At 41.5% G+C, this 21,371-nt stretch overlaps 1 protein-coding gene across 2 annotated transcripts in view; it reads left to right on the forward strand.

Annotated features, from left to right (window-relative positions):
• The window catches only part of FOXN4 (forkhead box N4), a 109,804-nt gene extending 91,352 nt beyond the window's left edge, over positions 1-18,452 (forward strand). For both annotated transcript variants that reach the window (XM_030219100.1, XM_030219099.1), the window contains 2 exons: positions 3,294-3,677; positions 18,095-18,452. In XM_030219100.1, the coding sequence (XP_030074960.1) occupies positions 3,294-3,677; positions 18,095-18,345 (635 nt within the window). In that variant the 3' untranslated portion in view covers positions 18,346-18,452. The remainder of the gene's footprint in view (positions 1-3,293; positions 3,678-18,094) is intronic.
• Positions 18,453-21,371: the final 2,919 nt, after the last annotated feature.

The raw sequence follows: 21,371 nt of genomic DNA on the forward strand, positions 1-21,371 counted from the left end.
ATATCAAAAGATAATTTTTTCTTTTTATCGAGCTGAGCTTTTTGGTTAAACTTATCTGCGCGTGATGCTCAGTGTTATCCAAACGCCACGGCGGACTATGACCAGAGTTTCGAACCTTCTTCAGGGTCCGTGGCGGGTCTCACTGCAAAATACAAAACAGCACTTCAATAATATAGCACCGCTCAAGTTGAATCATCATGAACAAAACAACTTATTAACTAAACCCCGTCTTTCTCACTTCACTGTTCTGGCATCCGGTGCACTACTTCTGCAGCTCTCTAATGTTACCCTTTGAAATATGGCGCTTTGACTTATAGACTGATGTCAGTAGCCACCACTGCAATATACCCAATCATAGCATTTATAGGAAAAAGTCCAAAAAATGTACAATATATATATATATATATATATATATTAGAAAAAATGATTCCATTCTAATCTCAAATTCAAGCCTATTGGTTGTAGTGTCCGCAGACGAAAATCCATTTTTGTTCCAGTTGGGCAAGGCGTTGTTTATTATCACCACCTCTTGCATTTAGATTAAGTTGCTGTAAAACAATGCAGCATAGAATTTCAAATTCATGTTGCTCTTTTTTGCAGTGCATTACCAGCGGTGCTCCCACTTCCTTGATGTTTACATTACTTTTATGTTCTGTCAGGTGGGTTAAAAGTCTCCTTGATGTCTGCCCCACATATAATTTATCGCAAGGGCACTGGATACAGTACACAACGTATTTTGAAGTGCATGAGGTTCTAGATCTTAAAATATATCTCTTATTCGACTGAGGGTCCACAAACTCTGTTGCACATACCATCATATCACACATCCGACAGTTATTTTTATTTGGATTTTGCTCACACCTTTTTCAGTAGTAGCTCAAAGTGAGTTACATTCAGGCACGCTGGGTATTTCCCTGTCCCTGATGGACTGATAGACTGCCCCTATTTGACTGACTGTACATTTGTCCTTTAGATTGTAAGCTCCTTTGAGCAGGGACTGTCCTTCTATGTTAAATTGTACAGCGCTGCATAACCCTAGTAGCGCTTTAGAAATGTCAAGTAGTAGTAGTAGTTCACAATCTAAGTTTGTACCTGAGGCAATGGAGGGTTAAGTGACTAGCCCAAGATCAAAAGGAGCAGCAGTGGGATTTGAACTGGATCTCAAGACTGGTGCTCTAACCATTAGGCCACTCCTCCACTTACCACAGCTATCCAGTGCCTGTGTGATAAATTATATGTGAGGCAGATGTTGAGGAGGTTTCTGAGACATCTAGTTGGTGCAAAGTAATGGGCCAGATAACAACTGTCATCTTGCCTGGTGCTTCCTTCATCTCTTGTTCTCTATAAGTTGTCCAGAGATGAGAGAGGTCCACAAGGTTTGCTCATCTGGTTAGTGTTAGGTTGGGGAGTTGTTTAAAGTTCTGTTTATTCTGAGTTTCTTCTTACTGCTTGTCTGCTGAGGAGCTGGACTGGATGCCAAGGGATATATGTCTCAGCTCTGGTTTCTGTCCATCTTGCCTGGTGCTTCCTTCATCTCTTGTTCTCTATAAGTTGTCCAGAGATGAGAGAGGTCCACAAGGTTTGCTCATCTGGTTAGTGTTAGGTTGGGGAGTTGTTTAAAGTTCTGTTTATTCTGAGTTTCTTCTTACTGCTTGTCTGCTGAGGAGCTGGACTGGATGCCAAGGGATATATGTCTGGTTGATGGACTCAGCTATCCTACAGGTTCTGGAATAGTGGGAAGGACTAATGGAAAGAAAATTGTCAGGTAGGACCTAATTTTGCTTTCCTCTGCATTCTTTTATTCCAGATATTTTGGATTTCTTGTGAGATGGTTTGAACAAGGGGGCTGGTATTCACCTCATTGAAGGTACACTTGGCTGCTTTGTCTTGTTTTTGAAGTGTAGTGAAGGAAAGAGCTTAGTTTTGCATCTAGTCGTGGTATGTTCTTTATGCAGGGTTGCACTTATCAATTTGCTGCATCGTCTATTGATTCCCCCCTGGGATTTAAACTTGGTCTTGTCTGCCTTAGTTTAGCCTCCTTTTGAACTACTGAATTCCTCAGCCTTATAAAATATTACCCTTAAGATGGTTTTTCATGTAGCTATGTGTTCAGCTAAGCAAATTTCAGAATTACAGGCCTTGTCCTCTAGAGAACTTTTTTGAAATTTAGCAAGAAAAAGGTTGTGCTTAGACAAGTTCCATTCTTCCTTCCCAAAGTGATGTTGTCCTTCTGTCAAACTCTCTCTTTACTTGTTTTTCAGGATCTTAAAAATGAGGGTAGTGCAGTTAACCTTGGAGAAATGAGATGTAGGATGCATATTGAAGAAGTACCTGAAGAGTATAGAGGCAATAAGGAAATCAAATAAGTGATTTTTTTTCTTTTTGGTGAAATATGTAAAGGGAAGTAGCATTAAAAGCAACATTCACTTAATGGGTTAAAGATGCTATTGCTTCTGCTTATATTCTGCATGGTCAAACAGTTCCAGAAGTTTTGAAATCTCATTCTACAAGGGGTCAATCTGTTTCTTGGGCAGAGCACTTCTTAATTTCTCCTCATGAAATTTGCAGAGCAGCAACCTGCCAATCTATGTTCGTCACTACAGATTGAATGTTCAAGCTCAAAGTGATGCAATCTTTAGGGCCAAAGTGTTAGCGGCAGGAATTTTGGTGTCCCACCCTCAGTAAGTATTGCTGTGGTACTTCTCAAGCATCTGGACTGGTCTTGTGGAACAATAAGGAAGGGTAAATTAGTTTTTACTTCTTACCTGCTAATTTTCATTCCTTGAGTCTCTGTGGGCCAATCCAGAACCCACTTATGGTTCTTAGCATCAGTTTGTTAAGCATAAAGATTTTGATTATGGCTAGTTTTTAGTTCCTGTTCAATCTTTAGTCTGGAGGGTTTTATCCTTCTTTAGTGGTTCTCTGTTGAGCGGTTATTTAGCTCCTAACGGAGATTTCTCCTTTTAATTACCTGTACCCTTCTACTTTGTTATGATAAATACTAACTGGCCAGGAGGTTGTGCAGGGTTCTTAAGTGATAATATCATTGCTCAGTAGTGTTCAGTCTCCACCTGATGACAGGACAGCACAAACCCAAGCATCTGAATTGGGCTAGAAGGACAGGTAAGAACTAATTTCACATATTTAATCTCTAAAATGAAAATAATCTAGAAATATGTCATTCATACGTAGAAAAAGTAGTGTTTACAAAATCCTAACTTTATCAATATCCTTTTATTACACATTGAAGGCTGACTCAACCTTCTTTCTAAGTCTAAATGCTTTTCTGACAGATGAATTAGACAAACTCATCACAGACAGGCCTGAAACCTGCAGACTACCCACCAAGCAAGCAAATCCAGAAGGTCCCATGATGACCCACATGGCAACAGGCCAAGGAAGAATCACCATCCATCACCTGCATGCTCAGCCTATAATGACATTATCTATACAGTCCATACCATTACATCATCATATCCAGACCCAGGCTGTTATGGCTCCAGGGTCCCCAGCTCCTGCCCAAACCCCTCCACTGCACACCCTCCCTGATGTCAATCCCAATCCTCTTCATCAGCATGCAATAAGCCGAGCAAGCACAGATTTCCTGAACATGATGACAGAAATGAGCACAGAAATAGATTCTCTGGATCCAAGCATAATGGACTTTGCACTGCAAGGTAAGACAAAAAGAGAAGGACAACAATGGCACTTGTGTTTCTGCTGTCCACTGTTAACATGCTGCTATATTTGTTTCCATTATGTAGCTTCTCACTATTCCTGAACCTGTGGAATAGTTGTGTCCATCAACCAGCACATGCAGATAGAGAACTGAAAACTCAGCTGAGACATGGAACAGAAATGGTCAGTGGTAGCACATATTCAGATTTGGCATAGCATCTGAAAATACCGTGTGTCTTCAGGCTTTCCAGCAGGACCGGTGCTCAGTTTGCTGCAGGGGAGTGCGGGAACTGCACCATTTTGTTGAGGCCGACTGGCAGTCAGAAGCAGCCTCTGTCTGATCACACATGGAGCAGGGAGACAAACAAAGCAGATCAATCAGTGATATGGTTCAAAACTTTTTATTGCATTTAAAGTTTGCACCCTGGTCCATAAAATTATATATGGCGAAGCCCCGAGTTACATGATAGACCTACCAACCAGAAACACAACAAGATCCACACGAACATACCTAAATCTCCACCATCCAAGCTGCACCATACAAGCTCCTCAGTATTTTCTGTCTCCAGCAGGTGAGTGGACACACTTTTCAGCCTCTGGTTCTGAGTGATTTGCTCCTGGTCCAGATGGTCAGCTGGACCCCAGTTGAGCTTTACGAGTGGCTTGAGTCTGCAGAGTCATATCTGGAGGTCTTCAGATCTTTGTCTGTGGTTCCCCGTAAATTTACTTCTTTTCTCCCTTCACCTTTCCCCTGTTTCCTGTGGAGCTCTCCTTTTCCAGCACAATAAACTTTAAGGAAAAATAAAGGGAGAAGGAAAGATGTTTGCTGGAGAGCGGGGGGACAGAGTAGCAGTCCTGAGCCTTTCTCTTCTTTGGTAAGACTTGTGGAGACTGTGAGCTTGGGGGGGAGCAGCAGGCAGTGGTAAGTCTAATTAAAGTTTGACTCAGAACTGCTTGGAGGGCTGCAAGTTCTACTTGGTGCAGAGGAGGGATCCTGACTCACCGCTTGGGACATGTTGTGCTGCACTTGTGACAGTTGGGGTGAATAGCAACTCCCGGGAAGGCACTTAAGCGGTGTTCCCACTGTGAAACACACCGGCCAGTATTCAGGGGTTGCAATGCATTCAAGCCTGGAATCTCGCAGGACATGGAACAGAAATGGTCAGTGGTAGCACATATTCAGATTTGGCATAGCATCTGAAAATACCGTGTGTCTTCAGGCTTTCCAGCAGGACCGGTGCTCAGTTTGCTGCAGGGGAGTGCGGGAACTGCACCATTTTGTTGAGGCCGACTGGCAGTCAGAAGCAGCCTCTGTCTGATCACACATGGAGCAGGGAGACAAACAAAGCAGATCAATCAGTGATATGGTTCAAAACTTTTTATTGCATTTAAAATTTGCACCCTGGTCCATAAAATTATATATGGCGAAGCCCCGAGTTACATGATAGACCTACCAACCAGAAACACAACAAGATCCACACGAACATACCTAAATCTCCACCATCCAAGCTGCAAAGGTCTCAGATAAAAATCAACCTATGCATCCAGCTTCTCCTATATAAGCACACAATTATGGAACGCATTACCGTCCGCCGTGAAAACAACATATGACCACCTATGATTCCGGAAATTACTGAAAACCAACCTATTCAAAAAGGCATACCCTAACAATCCATCTTAAACGCCTGAACCCTGCAACTTAACGAAACCAAAGCTCATACTGGACATAACTTAACCTCCTCCTGATAATTCCCCAATGTGTCTGTCACACATGAACTTTTACTCTACTACCGTATTACCTTGTATTTGTTCTACCGATACTGGCAATAGCCACTAAGGTACTATGTAAGCCACATTGAGCCTGGAAATAGGTGGGAAAATGTGGGATACAAATGTAACAAATAAATAAATAATGTTCTAGTGCATATTGTGTTGTCATTGCAAGTAGTAGTAGTAGTAAACTGAAGAGTAGCAAATCTCCTGGACCGGATGGTATACATCCTAGAGTACTGATAGAACTGAAAAATGAGCTTGCGGAGCTTCTGTTAGTGATATACAATTTATCCTTAAAATCGGGCGTGGTACCGGAAGATTGGAGGGTAGCCAATGTAACGCCAAATTTAAAAAGGTTCCAGGGGAGATCCAGGAAATTATAGACCGGTGAGTCTGACGTCGGTGCCAGGGAAAATGGTAGAGGCTATTATTAAAAACAAAATTACAGAGCACATCCAAGGACATGGATTACTGAGACCAAGTCAACACGGCTATAGTGTGGGGAAATCTTGCCTGACCAATTTACTTCAATTCTTTGAAGGAGTAAACAAGCATGTGGACAAAGGGAAGCCAGTTGATATTGTGTATCTGGATTTTCAAAAGACGTTTGATAAGGTACCTCATGAAAGGCTACAGAGGAAATTGGAGGGTCATGGGATAGGAGGAAATGTCCTATTGTGGATTAAAAACTGGTTGAAGGATAGGAAACAGAGAGTGGGATTAAATGGGCAGTATTCACAATGGAGAAGGGTAGTTAGTGGGGTTCCTCAGGGGTCAGTGCTAGGACCACTGCTTTTTAATATATTTATAAATGATTTAGAGATGGGAGTAACCAGCGAGGTAATTAAATTTGCTGATGACACAAAGTTATTCGAAGCCATTAACTTGCGAGAGGATTGTGAAAAATTACAGAAGGACCTTACGAGACTGGGAGACTGGGCGGCTAAATGGCAGATGACGTTTAATGTGAACAAGTGCAAGGTGATGCATGTGGGGAAAAAAGAACCCGAATTATAGCTACGTCATGCAAGGTTCCACGTTAGGAGTTATGGACCAAGAAAGGGATCTGGGTGTCGTCGTTGATAATACACTGAAACCTTCTGCTCAGTGTACTGCTGCGGCTAGGAAAGCGAATAGAATGTTGGGTATTATTAGGAAAGGTATGGAGAACAGATGTGAGGATGTTATAATGCCGTTGTATCACTCCATGGTGCGACCTCACCTTGAGTATTGTGTTCAATTCTGGTCGCCGCATCTCAAGAAAGATATAGTAGAACTGGAAAAGGTGCAGCGAAGGGCGACAAAAATGATAGTGGGGATGGGATGACTTCCCTATGAAGAAAGACTAAGGAGGCTAGGGCTTTTCAGCTTGGAGAAGAGACGGCTGAGGGGAGACATGATAGAGATATATAAAATAATGAGTGGAGTGGAACAGGTGGATGTGAAGCGTCTGTTCACGCTTTCCAAAAATACTAGGACTAGGGGGCATGCGATGAAACTACAGTGTAGTAAATTTAAAACAAATCGGAGAAATATTTTCTTCACCCAACGCGTAATTAAACTCTGGAATTCGTTGCCGGAGAACATAGTGAAGGCAGTTAGCTTGGCAGAGTTTTAAAAGGGGTTGGACGGTTTCCTAAAGGACAAGTCCATAGACCGCTACTAAATAAATAAATAAATAAAATAAAAATAAATGGACTTGGGAAAAATCCACAATTTCGGGAATAACTTGTATAAAATGTTTGTACGTTTGGGAAGCTTGCCAGATGCCCTTGACCTGGATTGGCCGCTGTTGGGGACAGGATGCTGGGCTCGATGGACCTTTGGTCTTTTCCCAGTATGGCATTACTTATGTACTTATGTAGTATACTTTGTATTGTTGTTCGAATATTTTTATTGCTGTAATTGCCTATTGCTCATGTTTGATCTATTCTTACTGTACACCGCCTTGAGTGAATTCCTTCAAAAAGGCGGTAAATAAATCCTAATAAATAAATAAATAAAATATTGCTTTTACACCAGGCTTGTTTACTGATGTAGGGAAAGAGTTGCTGCAAGGTGCAGCTCCTAAAAGATCTCATTTGGACCTCTAGGAGTGGGCAGATGAGGCTATCTCTGCTTCTCCCTCCTTATCGGATGTCACCTTAGCCGTTAGAGGAGGGAGAGCTCCATCTTCTGAAGGGGGGTGATCTAAATGTACTGAGTTTGTTTGATAAAGAGGAGCTCTGTAATCATTTCTGAGGCACTGGCAGTGCTTTCATTGAGGAGCTTTCTTCGACGTCAGGAGTTCCTTCTTTGTCAATCATGAGGGGACTTAGAGGTCCTTCTAAGGCCTTCCCAATGCAGCAAGACATTCAGGACTTGATTACAGCAGAATGGGTCTCATGGGTCACAGGGCTGAGAGTGCGACGAGCCATGGCTCGTCTCTACTCATTAGTTCTGGAGGAGAAAGATAAATTGCAGCTTCTCAGCTAGACGGGATACCAAGAGTGATGTGTCTCTTATCAGTTTTCAATTCTCTATCTCCACCTGCTGGTTGATCGACACAACTATTCCACAGGTTCTGGAATAGTAAGGACTAATAGATAGAAAATTATCAGGTAAGACCTAATTTCTCCTTTTCTCATATGGGTAAAATGTTTATCAATTAGTGAATAGGATTCCAAAAGTAAGAGTAAATGTAGCTCTCCAACCTTTAAATAATCTAAAATAAAGTATAATACAGATTTAATTCTGCTTATTACTTAAAAAATTATTAATAAAAGCGTATTATTGTTTTTATCATAATGTAGTTTTGTACATTGCTGAGTCTCTTAAGAAAGTGAGGCAATAAATGTAATAAGCAGCTTATCACTAGTTCCATAGTGGGAGGACAGAATCTTAGAAGTAACAAAGTGATAAATTTCACTTCCAACAACTGAAAGAAAACAAACAAAATGATTGATAGACATGATGCCTTCCTTAGGCTAGCAACTATTCAAAACTGCAAACTTGAAGAACCCAAGAGTCCCTAATGTTTCAAGCAATCTCTACCCAGCTACTTTGTTGGTTTTAATTTAATCAACTGCTAAAAATATTTGCATCTCACTTTTGGAAATTAGCATATTTTGCTTCTTAGACAACAGGTACATTTTTAGATCTCATCTTATAAAAAAAAATCTTAGGGGTCACATGATGCACTCTGAGCATCAGACATAGGTCTGAGTTGCTCCAGGGTCCCCGCGCCTTTTCTAGCCTGTAAACTGCTTCAACTTGTTTAAAACGGGACATAATTTATGAATATAGCGATCGGAAGCTTGTATGGAACAATACATGGTGCCCTTGTCTACTGGAATGTCAAAAAGAGACACAAAAACTGACAAAGAAAAGCCACAAAACGCTGATTCTAAAATGGTGGAGCCACTTACACCTCAGGTACCTGCCTTCATGGATCATCAGCTCGCACAGATTACTAGAGTGGTTGGTGAGGCGCTGAAGCCTAGATTTGATACTCTGGTGGGGCAATTGCTAAAGCACAGCTGGATGAAACTAATAAAAGGACTACAGAGATGGAAAACTGGCTCTACAATATTGAAGATGAGGCCTCTCAGCATACAAACAAGATGGCACATTTGGAACACTTACTAAAAGCAGAAGATGCTAAATTGAAGACTTAGAAAACTGCTCCCAATGAAACAACTTGAGAATCGTAGGTCTTACAGAACAGGTACCTGAAAGAAATGTGGCGGTTATCTTGGAGCAATGGTTTAAGAAAGAATTTGCTCTCACAGACAGTGTTGGTTCATTGTGTATTGAGTGTGCGCACAGGCTGGGCAGGCCCCAAGAGGACCGACAAAATCCGAGAGTGGTTATTATTAAAATCCTTAATTATATTCATAAACAGGAGATTAAGCAAGGTTTATAGACTTAAATGGAACACACTGATCTATAATGAGGAGCCACTTCGACTCTTTCAGGATTATTCAGCAGGTGTACAAGAGCAGAGGAGAAGTTTTATACCAATCGGTGCAAGACGCCATGAAAAGAAAATGTGTTTTATGCTGCTCTATCCATCACGTCTTAAAGTTCATGCTAATGGTAACTGGATATCCTGCGACTTGGTGTCTCCAGCACAAGAAAGTCTGTGTACATTACTGGAATAACGACAACACTTCTTTAGAGTTTTTTCTACTGGTTGCTAGTGGTGTTTAGCAAGTATATGTGCAGCTTCCTGACTGTAATGGAGAGAAGCAATACCAAGTTTAAGTTCAATGAGAGAGACTATATACTGATCTCATAGTAATACATATCCTTATCTCCTTGGTTCTTTAAAATTAGTGTTAGGGATGCATGAACTATTATTTATTTGTAGCATTTGTATCCCACATTTTCCCACCAATTTACAGGCTCAATGTGGCTTACATTTGCCGTAATGGCGGTTGCCTTGCAGACCATCGCCATTTCCAGATAACAGAGTTAAAATAGTATTGCGTTAAGGTGCATACATACTTGGTACTAAACATGTAACATAACATAGTTAGAATGGATCAAGTTGTATATGTACATCATGTGCATACATACATGGTAAAGAATAATACATGATGGTATTGCGTGAAGGTTCCTAAGTAGTGAATTGGATTGTAACGTACATTGGGTCTTCGACTATATAGAGTCCCTATTCAGCATACGGTTTAAAGTGGTATTGCTTAATCATTAATTTCAGAGAGTTTAGTCAGTCATGTTTGATACTCATATAGAACTGGGGGGAATAGTGGGCATGGGGACCCTATGCATTTTAGTGCCCCCAATCGTTCTCACTAACTGATAGTGGATGACAATGATGGGATTTGTGGGGAGGATGTTGAAGGGAGGGAAAGAGATACTTCTCAGGCCATTTAAGGTTACCAGACTAAATGTATGTAAAGTGCGACCATGTCTACAAATGCTTTGAAACTTTGATAGGGAAGGTTCCTCCTGTGTATTATTGTTTTCTGTGATTTCCCCCTCGTTCTGTGAATTCTCATGGCTCTGATGGTGGTTGGGCACTGGGGCCAATATAATAAGCATTGCTCGAGTGTTCCATTTAGCCCTGAGACTTGTGAATGCTAGTTAGCAGAATAAATACTTAGAATGTGGGAGGCATAACATCACCAATTAAACAGAAAAAAATCTTAACGGCCCTTAAACGTAAAAAAGCGGATATAGCACGTCTCCAAGAGACTAGACTCACAGATGCTGAACATGAAAAGCTCTTATGCTACTGAGTGAAATATGTTATGCTTCCTTGTGGGGCAGGCTTGGCGGGGTGGCTATATTGATAGGTAAACATTTAGCTTGCAAGACAGAGGTGTTGATTAAAGTTATTAATGGCAGATTTTTATTGCTTAAAATATGGTTACAGGGGAGAGAATTGTATCTGTTTACTTTATATGCTCCCACTCTATATGACCCCACTTTTTATCCTTCAATAATGGCATTACTACAACCCTATTAGGGTAAGCAAATGATAGTGTTGGGAGACATGAATGTGCTTGCAGATCAAAACTTAGATTGCTCACAAAGGTTAATTAATGGAGCTCAGCATAGAACTGGGAGAGGCATACTTAAAGCATTCAATACAATGTATGATTTAGTAGATGCTTGGAGGTTGTTACACCCTACTGAATTTGATTTTACACATAGATCAAGAGCACATGAGTCCCTATCCAGATTGGATTATGTGTTGATCTCTTCAATTTGTTTCCCTCAGTGACAGAGGCACAAATTGAAGTAGAAGTACATAAGTGCATAAGTATTGCCACACTGGGACAGACCAAAGGTCCATCAAGCCCAGCATTCTGTTTCCAACAGTGGCCAATCCAGGTCACAAATACCTGGTAAGATCCCAGAAAAGCTCAATACATTTTATGCTGCTTATCCCAGAAATAGGAGGTGGATGTTCCCCAAGTTAGGCTAATAACGGTCTATGGACTTTTCCTTTAGGAAGCCGTCAAGACCCTTTTAAAACTCTGCTAAGCTAACCGCCTTTACCACATTCTCTGGCAACAAATTCCAGAGTTTAATTACACATTGAGTGAAGAAAAAAATGTTCTCTGATTCGCATTAAATTTACTACTTTTGTAGCTTCATCACATGCCCCCTAATCCTAGTATTTTTGGAAAGAGTAAACAAACGAAACACATCTACCCATTCCACACCACTCATTATTTTATAGACATCTATCATATCTCCTCTCAGCCGTCTCTTCTCCAAGCTGAAGAGCCTTTCCTCATAGGGAAGTCGTCGCATCCCCTTTATCATTTTCGTCGCCCTTCTCTGTACCTTTTCTAATTCCACTATATCTTTTTTGAGATGCGGCGACCAGAATTGAACACAATATTCGAGGTGCAGTCACACCATGGAGTGTTACAAAGGCATTATAACATCCTCACTTTTGTTTTCCATTCCTTTTCTAATAATACCTAACATTCTTTTTGCTTCTTAGCCACCAAACACTGAGCAGAGGATTTCAACGTATCATCAACAACGACTCCAAGATCCGTTTCTTGGTCGGTGACTCCTAACGTGGAACCTTGCATTGCGTAGCTATATTTCGGGTCCCTCTTTCCAACATGCATCACTTTGCACTTGCTCACATTAAACGTCATCTGCAATTTAGACACCTAGAGGGGCATAATCGAACGGGGATGACCATCTCTAAGGGCGCCTATCTCTAAGGACGTCCCGGTGAAGGAGCGGGGAAACCCGTATTATCAAAACAAGATGGGCATCCATCTTTTGTTTTGATATTACGGTCAGGGATGCCCAAATCTCAACATTTAGGTCGACCTTAGAGATGGTCATCCCCGGTTTTCGGCGATAATGGAAACCGAGGACGCCCATCTCAAAAACGACCAAATCCAAGTCATTTGGTCATGGGAGGAGCCAGCATTCATAGTGCACTGGTCCCCCTAACATGCCAGGACACCAACCGGGCACCCTTGGAGGCACTGCAATGGGCTAACTGATGCACTAACTGAATGGAAAAAGTCATACAGTGGTCACTAACCACATCCCACCCTGAAAAAAACAACTTTAAAAACGTTTGTCTTTTTTTTTTTTTTTAGAGTATGGGTGAAGGATGTCCTTCGCTATGCCTCTGTGACGGCAGTTGAGGATGTCCTTCACTATTTATTTATTTATTTAGATTTTACACCTTTTTCAGTAGTAGCTCAAGGTGAGTTACATTCAGATACACTAGATATTTCTATGCCTCCATCCCTGCAACGACAGTTGAGGATGTCCATTGATGGGCCTCTGTCCCTGCGACGGCAGTTGAAGATGTCCAAAATGTGGATGTTTGTGAGAAGGATATCCATGCCTGGATGTTTCTGTGAGGAGGATGTCCATGCCTGCCATGCCTCCGACACCCCCTTTATTTATTTGGATTTTGGATCACAAGTAGCAACAGTGGGATTTGAACCAGTCATCTCTGGATTGCAAGACCAGTGCTCTAACCACTAGGCCACGCCTCCACTCCACTCCCTTGAAATTTGGCCTTCCCTGTGAGGAGGGCAGTTGAGGACGACCAAAATGTTTGAAAGAAGGACGTCCATGCCCTCGTTATGCCTCCGCTGACACACACATACCTCCCCCCCCCAGGGACCTGCATACTGTCCCCCCACAGGAATGGCCAAATTTCAAGGGAGTGGAGTGGCATGGAGGAGTGGCCAGAGCACTGGTCTTGCAATCCAGAGGTGGCCGGCTCAAATCCCACTACTGCTACTTGTGATCCAAAATCCAAATAAATAAAGGGGTGTCAGAGGCATAGACATCCTTCTCACAGAAACATACACATTTTGGATGTCTTCAACTGCTGTCATACGGACGGAGGCATATCGAAGGACGTCCTCAACTGCCGTTGCAGGGACGGAGGCATAGAAAAATCCAGTGTACCTGAATGTAACTCACCTTGAGCTACTACTGAAAAAGGTGTGAGCAAAATCTAAATAAATAGTGAAGGACGTCCTCAACTGCCGTCGCAGGGACAGAGGCATAGCGAAGGAGGTCCTTCACCCATACTCTAAAAAAAATAGTCAAAAGTTTTTAAAGTTGTTTTTTTCAGGGTGGGAGGTGGTTAGTGACCACTGGGGGAGTCAGGGGAGGTCATCCCCGATTCCCTACAGTGGTCATCTGGTCATTTTTAGGGCACATTTTTGTGGCTTCGTCGTAAAAAAAAAGGACCAAGTAAAGTCAGCCAAGTGTTTGTTAGGAACGCCCTTCTTTTTTCCATTATTGCTTGAGGACGCCCATATGTTAGGCATGCCCCAGTCCCACCTTCGCTACGCCTCCAACACGCCCCCAGGAACTTTGGTCGTCCCCGCGATGGGAAGCAGTTGGGCACGCCCAAAATCGGCTTTTGATTATGCCGATTTGGGCGACCCTGAGAGAAGGACGCCCATCTCTCAATTTGTATCGAAAGATGGGCGCCCTTCTGTTTCAAAAATAAGCCTGCCAGTCTCCCAATCTAGTAAGGTCCTCTTGTAATTTTTCACAATCCCCTCGCGATTTAACAACTTTGAATAACTTTGTGTCATCAGCAAATTTAATTACCTCACTAGTTACTCCCATCTCTAGATCATTTATAAATATGTTAAAAAGCAGCAGTCCCAGCACAGACCCCCGAGGAACCCCACTATCTACCCTTCTCCACTGAGAATACTGACCATTTAACCCTACTCTCTGTTTTCTATCCGTTAACCAGTTTTTAATCCACAATAGGACACTACCTCCTATCCTGTGACTCTCAAATTTGTTCTGGAGTCTTTCATGAGGTACTTTGTCAAACGCCTTTTGAAAATCCAGATACACAATATCAACCGGCTCGCCTTTATCCACATGTTTGTTCACCCCTTCAAAGAAATGTAATAGAAGCTATCTCAGATCATTCTATGATGTGGGTGAAGTTAGACTCCACTCCTGCATATCAGACCACTCCATAGTGGAGATTTCCACTTCACCTGGTGAAAAATAAGGACTTTTACAATTATTTGCTGTCTAAATGGAAGGATTTCTTATAATCATGAACATGTTGATTAGCCACTGTTGCTATGGTGTATAGCTAAAGCGGTATCGAGGGGAGAGATTATAGTTTACACGGCAGGTAGATGTAAAAATTTAGCAGCAAGCATACAACATTTAGAACAGACATTGCATAAGGCAAAGCGTAGATATCTTGCGCACCCTTCCCGTACTGTGAAGGAAGGGCAGCCCATATAGCTTTGAATACCCTTATACATGAATAAACACAACATAGTGTTATTTACCAAAAATATTGATTCTATGCGTATGGGAATAAGCCAGGGAAATTATTGGTCTGGGTCATTAAGTCTTGGGGGGGTGGGCACACAAACTATAGGGGCCTTATGGGATTCAATGGCTAGAGTACACAATAGGCCAGATAAGATCATACAAATACTTGCTGATCATTTTCAAGATTTATACCAACAGAACCCTACCATAGATACTTTGACTTTAGAGACCTTATTAGACAAGGCAGATCTTCCTCAATTATCAGAAGAAGCCGTTCAATATTTAACAGCCCCTCTGCAACTTAAAAAGCTGCAGCAGGCTATTAAATGTTTAAAATCTTGTTCTGCCCCAGGGGTAGATGGGTACACAGGAGAATTTTATAAACTCATGTCATTGCATCTTTATCTACTTTTAGCTTATCATCAATCTATTATAGATGAAAAAATTTACCATTGCATGAAAATATCGCTTTAGTGTCTCTCCTCCCCAAACCAGGGAAGCCACAGGATGATCCAGCATCATATAGATCTATTTCTTTAATAAATGTAGATATAAAATTGTTTACTAAAATACTGGCGGAGCAGCTGTCTTGTCATCTCCCAGACTTGATTGCCTCCTCGTAAGCAGGATTTATCAAAAGGCGACAGTCAGTGCTAAATACTTGTAAAGTTCTCTTTACTATCTCTCATTGCAGAGTACAGAACATACCAGCTATGCTGCTCAGTTTGGACATCAAAAGCCTTTGAGCAAGTAAATTGGAATTATCTTTTCCAAGTTTTGGACAGGTTAGGTATTCGGGGTTGGTATTTGGAAGTAATTAAGGTGTTATATGAGTCTCCAAAGGCCCATTTACTTGAAAATGGAGGTAGGTCACCTCTTACAGATATACAAAGGGGAACCAGTCAGGGATGCCCCCTCTCACCCTTGCTTTTTGATATCACCTTAGAACCCTTTTTAAGACTGCTAGCCTTCCGGGTTACATTACTTGGCCATTCAATTAAAGTTATGGCGTATGTGGATGATATAATGTTGGTTTTGACTTCTCCAGAACAATCATTACCCCCACTTTTATAACTTATTAAACAGTTTGGGGCATTATCAAGGTTCCGCATCAATTATGATAAATCTAAATTTATGTAGTTATATCCCTCAGTTAAGCAGGGCTGGAGGGGTGACTTTCCCTTCTAATTGGAGACTCGAGCATTGCGTTATTTGGGGGGGTTTGCTTCCAGTAAATGTGATTCCTTTGTTGGAGGAAACTAAACTCAAATTGTCCTTGTGGCAAGTTTATCCCCTTTCAATATGGGGTCATATTCACCTTTTTAACATGCTTCTTGCACCTAAGTAGCTTTACCTCTTTCAACAACTGCCCCTATTTTTATGAAAGAGAAAAGGATTTTGAATAAATACTTGCAAGTCTAAATATGGAGGGGCAAGAGGCTTCTTATGCCATTGGTCCGTACTTCTAAACTTCATGGTGGAATGGGGTTGCTAAGTATTAGAACTCTCACATTGGCCAGCAGCATGCGACACTATGACTGGTTTAGAGATACTAAACATTTCTCACTTACTACATTAAAGATCAAGTTGGTTCCTGGAGTATATTTCAGTCATATTTTACATAACTCCTGTACATTGCCACCTAATATCCTGTCCTCCCATCCATTACTCTAAACTTTGCGAGAGGTATGGCACTGGATTTGGCGGCTCTCACATTTCTCCCCTAAGGTGACACTGTATCTCTCATTAACGGATAATCCCGCATTTCCTCCAGGATGGGGGGGGGGGGGGATGTATGCAGTCTGGGCTCTTAATAAGTACCTGAATATATGTAAACCGCTTTGAATGTAGGTGCAAGAAACCTCAGAAAGGCAGTATATCAAGTCCCATTTCCCTTTCCCTCTTAACAACCTCCAATATATTTCACAAGCTGTAACAGATGAGGGATTACCAGTCTTTTAACACTCTGCAAATGGAATGTCATATCCATCCTAAACATTACTATTATCAACTATGGCATTATATGTCTTCTTTTCCCTGGACTGATTTTACTGAAGACATAAAAGAGACCTTGGGTGAAGCATATACATTAGGCTCTCAAAGGCATGTGCTATTGGCTTATCACCATCAGTACCTTAAAGACTGTACTCCAGATCTGGACTATGCAATCCTGGCCCATAAATGGGCTAGAGACTTAAACTGTACCTTAACGAGAGAGCAAGTAATGTCATTTATATTGCATTTTCACACTATGTCCATATCTATTATTCATCGAGAACTACTCTATAAGTTTGCTTTAAGACTTCATATGGCTCCCTACAGGGCTAATAGGACGAATATCCAAGCTAATGCAGTTTGTGCCAAGTGCAGGTTTTCACCTGCAACACTAGGACATGTGTTCTGGCAATGCCTTAATATATACCACTTTTGGACTAAGATTCTTAAGGCGATCGAGAGTTACTGGGGATGTACGGTCAAGCAAGAACCCCAACAATTGTTTGGATGCTATCACTTTGTCAAGCGGAGGTCTGCAGGCCTTAAACACTTCACACAAATGGCTATGTTGTTTGGTATTAAATCAATCCTACTGCTGTGGCTGACAGATGCTGCCCCCATGCTACAACACTGGAGGTCATTACTATTGACTCAATTACGCATGGAGCGACAAAGGATTATGACACTGGAGGATGACCTAGGTCATAAATTTCAAGAGACATGGGAACCTATTTGGATGACTTTATCACCATCAGCACAAAGTTACTTGTTAAATTTTTGATTTTATAGGCCATGAGAGTACATGAGGGGGGAGGGGGATTTTGCTGGGGGGGGGGGGGGGGGTTGGTGGTTTCAGATAAAGCATATAATCAATGTGTAATTGATGTTGTTTTGTATAACTATTTTTGCAGATGTTGACGTCTGATGGTTTGTTCTGATTGTTATAAATAAATATATAAATAAAAATCTTATAACTGTAATTCACAGAAGATTAAATAGCATGTTAATTCATACCATAATTGCATATAAATGACACACATAGCATGGCTTGATCCTGGAAAAACAATAGTTTGCCCAAGTGCTTGAATGTGCTGTCTCTCATACCCTTAGACTCCAAGTTACAATAATATCCAAAGGAGGAAATAGAAATACAATATGTTAAAGAAAAGAGAAGATACAATAAGCTTGTTGTGCTTCACAGAACCCTATGGTCAACAGCTGGCCACCAAACCAAATAAAACTGGTTCATGTATTAAAATCTAGTTGAAATACATGAATACATACCACTACACCATTTAATGCTATGTATTTTCTTTCTTCTGAGACAAACTGCATATGAATAGAAAATAACATGACAGGCCTTTTTTTTTTTTTTAAGGAAACATATGGGAAGAAATGAAGGATGACAGTTTCAATCTGGATACCCTTGCTGCCTTCAGCAACTCTCCTCTCCAACTCTCAGACTGTGACCTTGGGACAGCAAGCCTCACTCCTGTTTCAAGTGGTAGTGACCAGTCTTTCTCAGACTTGCAGGTTTCTGGCCTCTATACCACTTATACCACACTAGATAATGTGTCATCATCCCAGTATTTGAATACTCAAGGCAACAAGCCCATTGCCCTGCTTTAAGATTCAAGCACTTTCAGGAGCCTCCGAGAGCTTCTTTACTGAAAGCTAGCTTTGAAAGAGAGAAGAGTGGTCACAGAAGCAAAAAAGACAACATCAACAATAGGGATGGGCAGCCAAAAATGTTTGTTTTGTGTCATTTAGGGAAATGCTCCCCACCCCCCATTGTCACAGGACATGACAAAAAAATAAACATTTTCTTGCCACCTTTGCAGACCCTCCCCCCAACCTTCACAGTGTCCCCTTTCCTCACTTCCCAAATGGCCCCTGGGTCTACCTAAATCCCTGGGTGTTGTGACTTTGCGGGGAGAGCAACCCGTGTGGCCACAGGGAGGGGAGTGTCTCATTTGCCAAACCGGTCGTTCACAAATTAAATCCTTCCCATTTTTGATTGCCAATAACAGGAAACAACAGAGGAAATGTCATTGTAAATGACTGCCCATCCCTAATCAACAGTGTTCATTTGAAAGTACAGTGTTGTGATTTCAGACAGCTCTGAGCAGCTGTACCAAGACTGAGATCACCATGAATACCATCAGCAGGAAAGGACTGCAACAGATGAAGTCTTTCATTTAAAGGTCTTTTAGAACTGCTGGTCACTTTGTACAACAAGACTACTAAACTCAATGCTAGATGTATTCAGACTAGAAACCAAGCACTGAGATAAGTTTTGCTTATAACTATATGACTACAGAGTAGCCTTTTCACTTTGCTGTTTAATCTATACAGACAGAATCACGAGTCTTAGAAGTTGAGTTTCTTTTTCTATCTTTTGTCAATGAAACAAATGACTGCTAGGATCAGATGAAGAGAACATTCAGGTCCTGCTGATCAGGACAATTTTTCAGCAGAACACTAGCTCACCTTTGTTATGATAGTAACTGTATTAACTTATTTATAAGAAAAAAGAGCCTTGTGGAAAAACCTTTTTGTAACTCACCTATTTGCAGGCTCTTAGGCATCATTATTTTGAATGGTCTTAAAATCTATCACGGCATACAGATTGTAGAATTACAAATTTTATATCATCTTAGGTAAAATATCAGACTAGTTTTCTGTGTATTGTGTTTTTTTTTTTTAATTATTGCACTAGGCAGTATTACTATTTGTAAATTTATTTATATTTATTATTGTCAAGAATGAGAGGAAATTACATAAACTAAGCAATGTTTACAATTTGTGTTTTTCAAAAGCTGCAGTAACCCTATTTGAAAATCTAATAACCAAATTACTGAGCTACCCAACGTTAAAAACTGGTCCGTCCTTCTCTCTCCAGACAAGTTGGTATACATACTCCTACCAGCAGGTGGAGCTTGAGAACTACTGAGCTATGACATCATCTAATAAGTATACTGTGTAGTCCTCTGCTAGCCAGTATTTCTCAGTCTCCAGCAGGTGCTAGGACATGGTGCAAAATAGGCAAAGATTCTAGCTAGTTTGCGCCAAAAAAAAAAAACCTAAATACTTTCTGAGGCAAAGCAAAGCTTTGAACTGCTTCAGCAACCCAGGGGAATTTTGAGGTGTCACACCTGGGTGGTGGTGTCGTCGTCGTCGTCGTCGTTGTCCCCACCCCTGACCACAGAATTCTTTAAGGGCTTATGATCTGTGCCTTCCCTGTTTCCTGGGTGGAGGTGCTTGAGTGTACATGTACTCTTCTGGGAGGCATTGCCAACAGACAAAGCAAAAAAAAACCCAAGGAATTACAAAAGAAATAACTGTATTTCTATTAGTTCTGGACAGGAGCAGCAATGTTATAAGATAGTTTGAGGTGCCGGGCAGCCTTATTAACCAGAGGGAAATTGGGATGAGTGCTAGACAGGCCCTTGAAACCTCTGCTCCCTCTTAGGGGTGTTTACATGAGTTGTAGGGCCACAGGCTACTTTGAAGCATGGCAGCATACACAGACAAAGCCTCATGCTGCCTGCTGTGTGGGAGCAACTAGATTGTCAGCAGCAAATGTCGCATATGTGATGAGGATTATACTGGGACAGTACTGGTGGGAACATAGGCTAGTGGGGAACAGAGTCCAAAGGGAGTCATCGACACAATATGTAGGGGAGAGAGTTTAGAGATGGCAGCAGACCCAAAATTGTTGGTAACTACTGCCATTTTGTCTAATACAATGCCTGGAGCTATGGAGGGTCCCCCAACATTATTGCCAGTGCAGTCTTCAGATTTGTTGGCTGGATTGAACACTGGAACTGGTACTTTGGTATTTTCCCCTGAATTCATGTTATTGATGCACACAGGCCTTTCTGCATGAAGCAGAGAACAGGTACAGGAAGCCATTTAAATGCAGGGTTGGTTTACTTCTCTGGTGAAGTAAGGTCTGCAGCCAAGTGCCCCAGCTTGGCCTGGGAAGACAAGGAGAAAGACTTGGAATCTGTTGGGTCTGTGGTCTCTCCAGCTCTGGAGGACCTTGGCAGCTTTTAGGACTAGTGTGCTTCCTGCAGGTTGTTCACTTCCTGCCCGCAGTAGGTACTGCTTTGGTATGTTCCACTCATGTGGGCTGCTCTGGAGAGACAATAAAGGAGGCAAAATTAGGTCTCTGCTAATTTTTGTTTTTTCTTGAGTGGCTCCAGCCCAGTTCAGGAGCAGCTCAGGAGAGTTTTGAAGATGTATCTACTATGTATATATGGTGGTTGAGGCAAATGTTTGAACAGCAGTGAGCTCTCTGGTTCCAGGCTTCACCTGTACAAAGTTATTTTCTTATGAATAACATTCAAGTTTAAAGGGTATGGCTGTTTTGCCTGGGGTTAATGATTCCTTATTTATAGGTGGAAAGCCCTTGTCCCTGCCTTGATAAGGAAATACTGGTTGTCAGAGGCTTGAACAGGATACAATTAGATGATGTCCTGACTCAGTAGTTCTGTCTGCAGCTGCTGATAGGAATGGACTATTTGTCTGGACTGAACTGCAGAGGTTCAAGGAATGGAAAATTAGTAGGTAAGACCAAATTTCACCTTTGCAGTAACTGATGACTAGTCATAACAGACTACAACCTGTACTATAGGAATTTATACAGGTGC

The sequence above is a fragment of the Microcaecilia unicolor genome, chromosome 11, assembly GCF_901765095.1.
Source record: "Microcaecilia unicolor chromosome 11, aMicUni1.1, whole genome shotgun sequence".
NCBI lineage: Eukaryota > Metazoa > Chordata > Amphibia > Gymnophiona > Siphonopidae > Microcaecilia > Microcaecilia unicolor.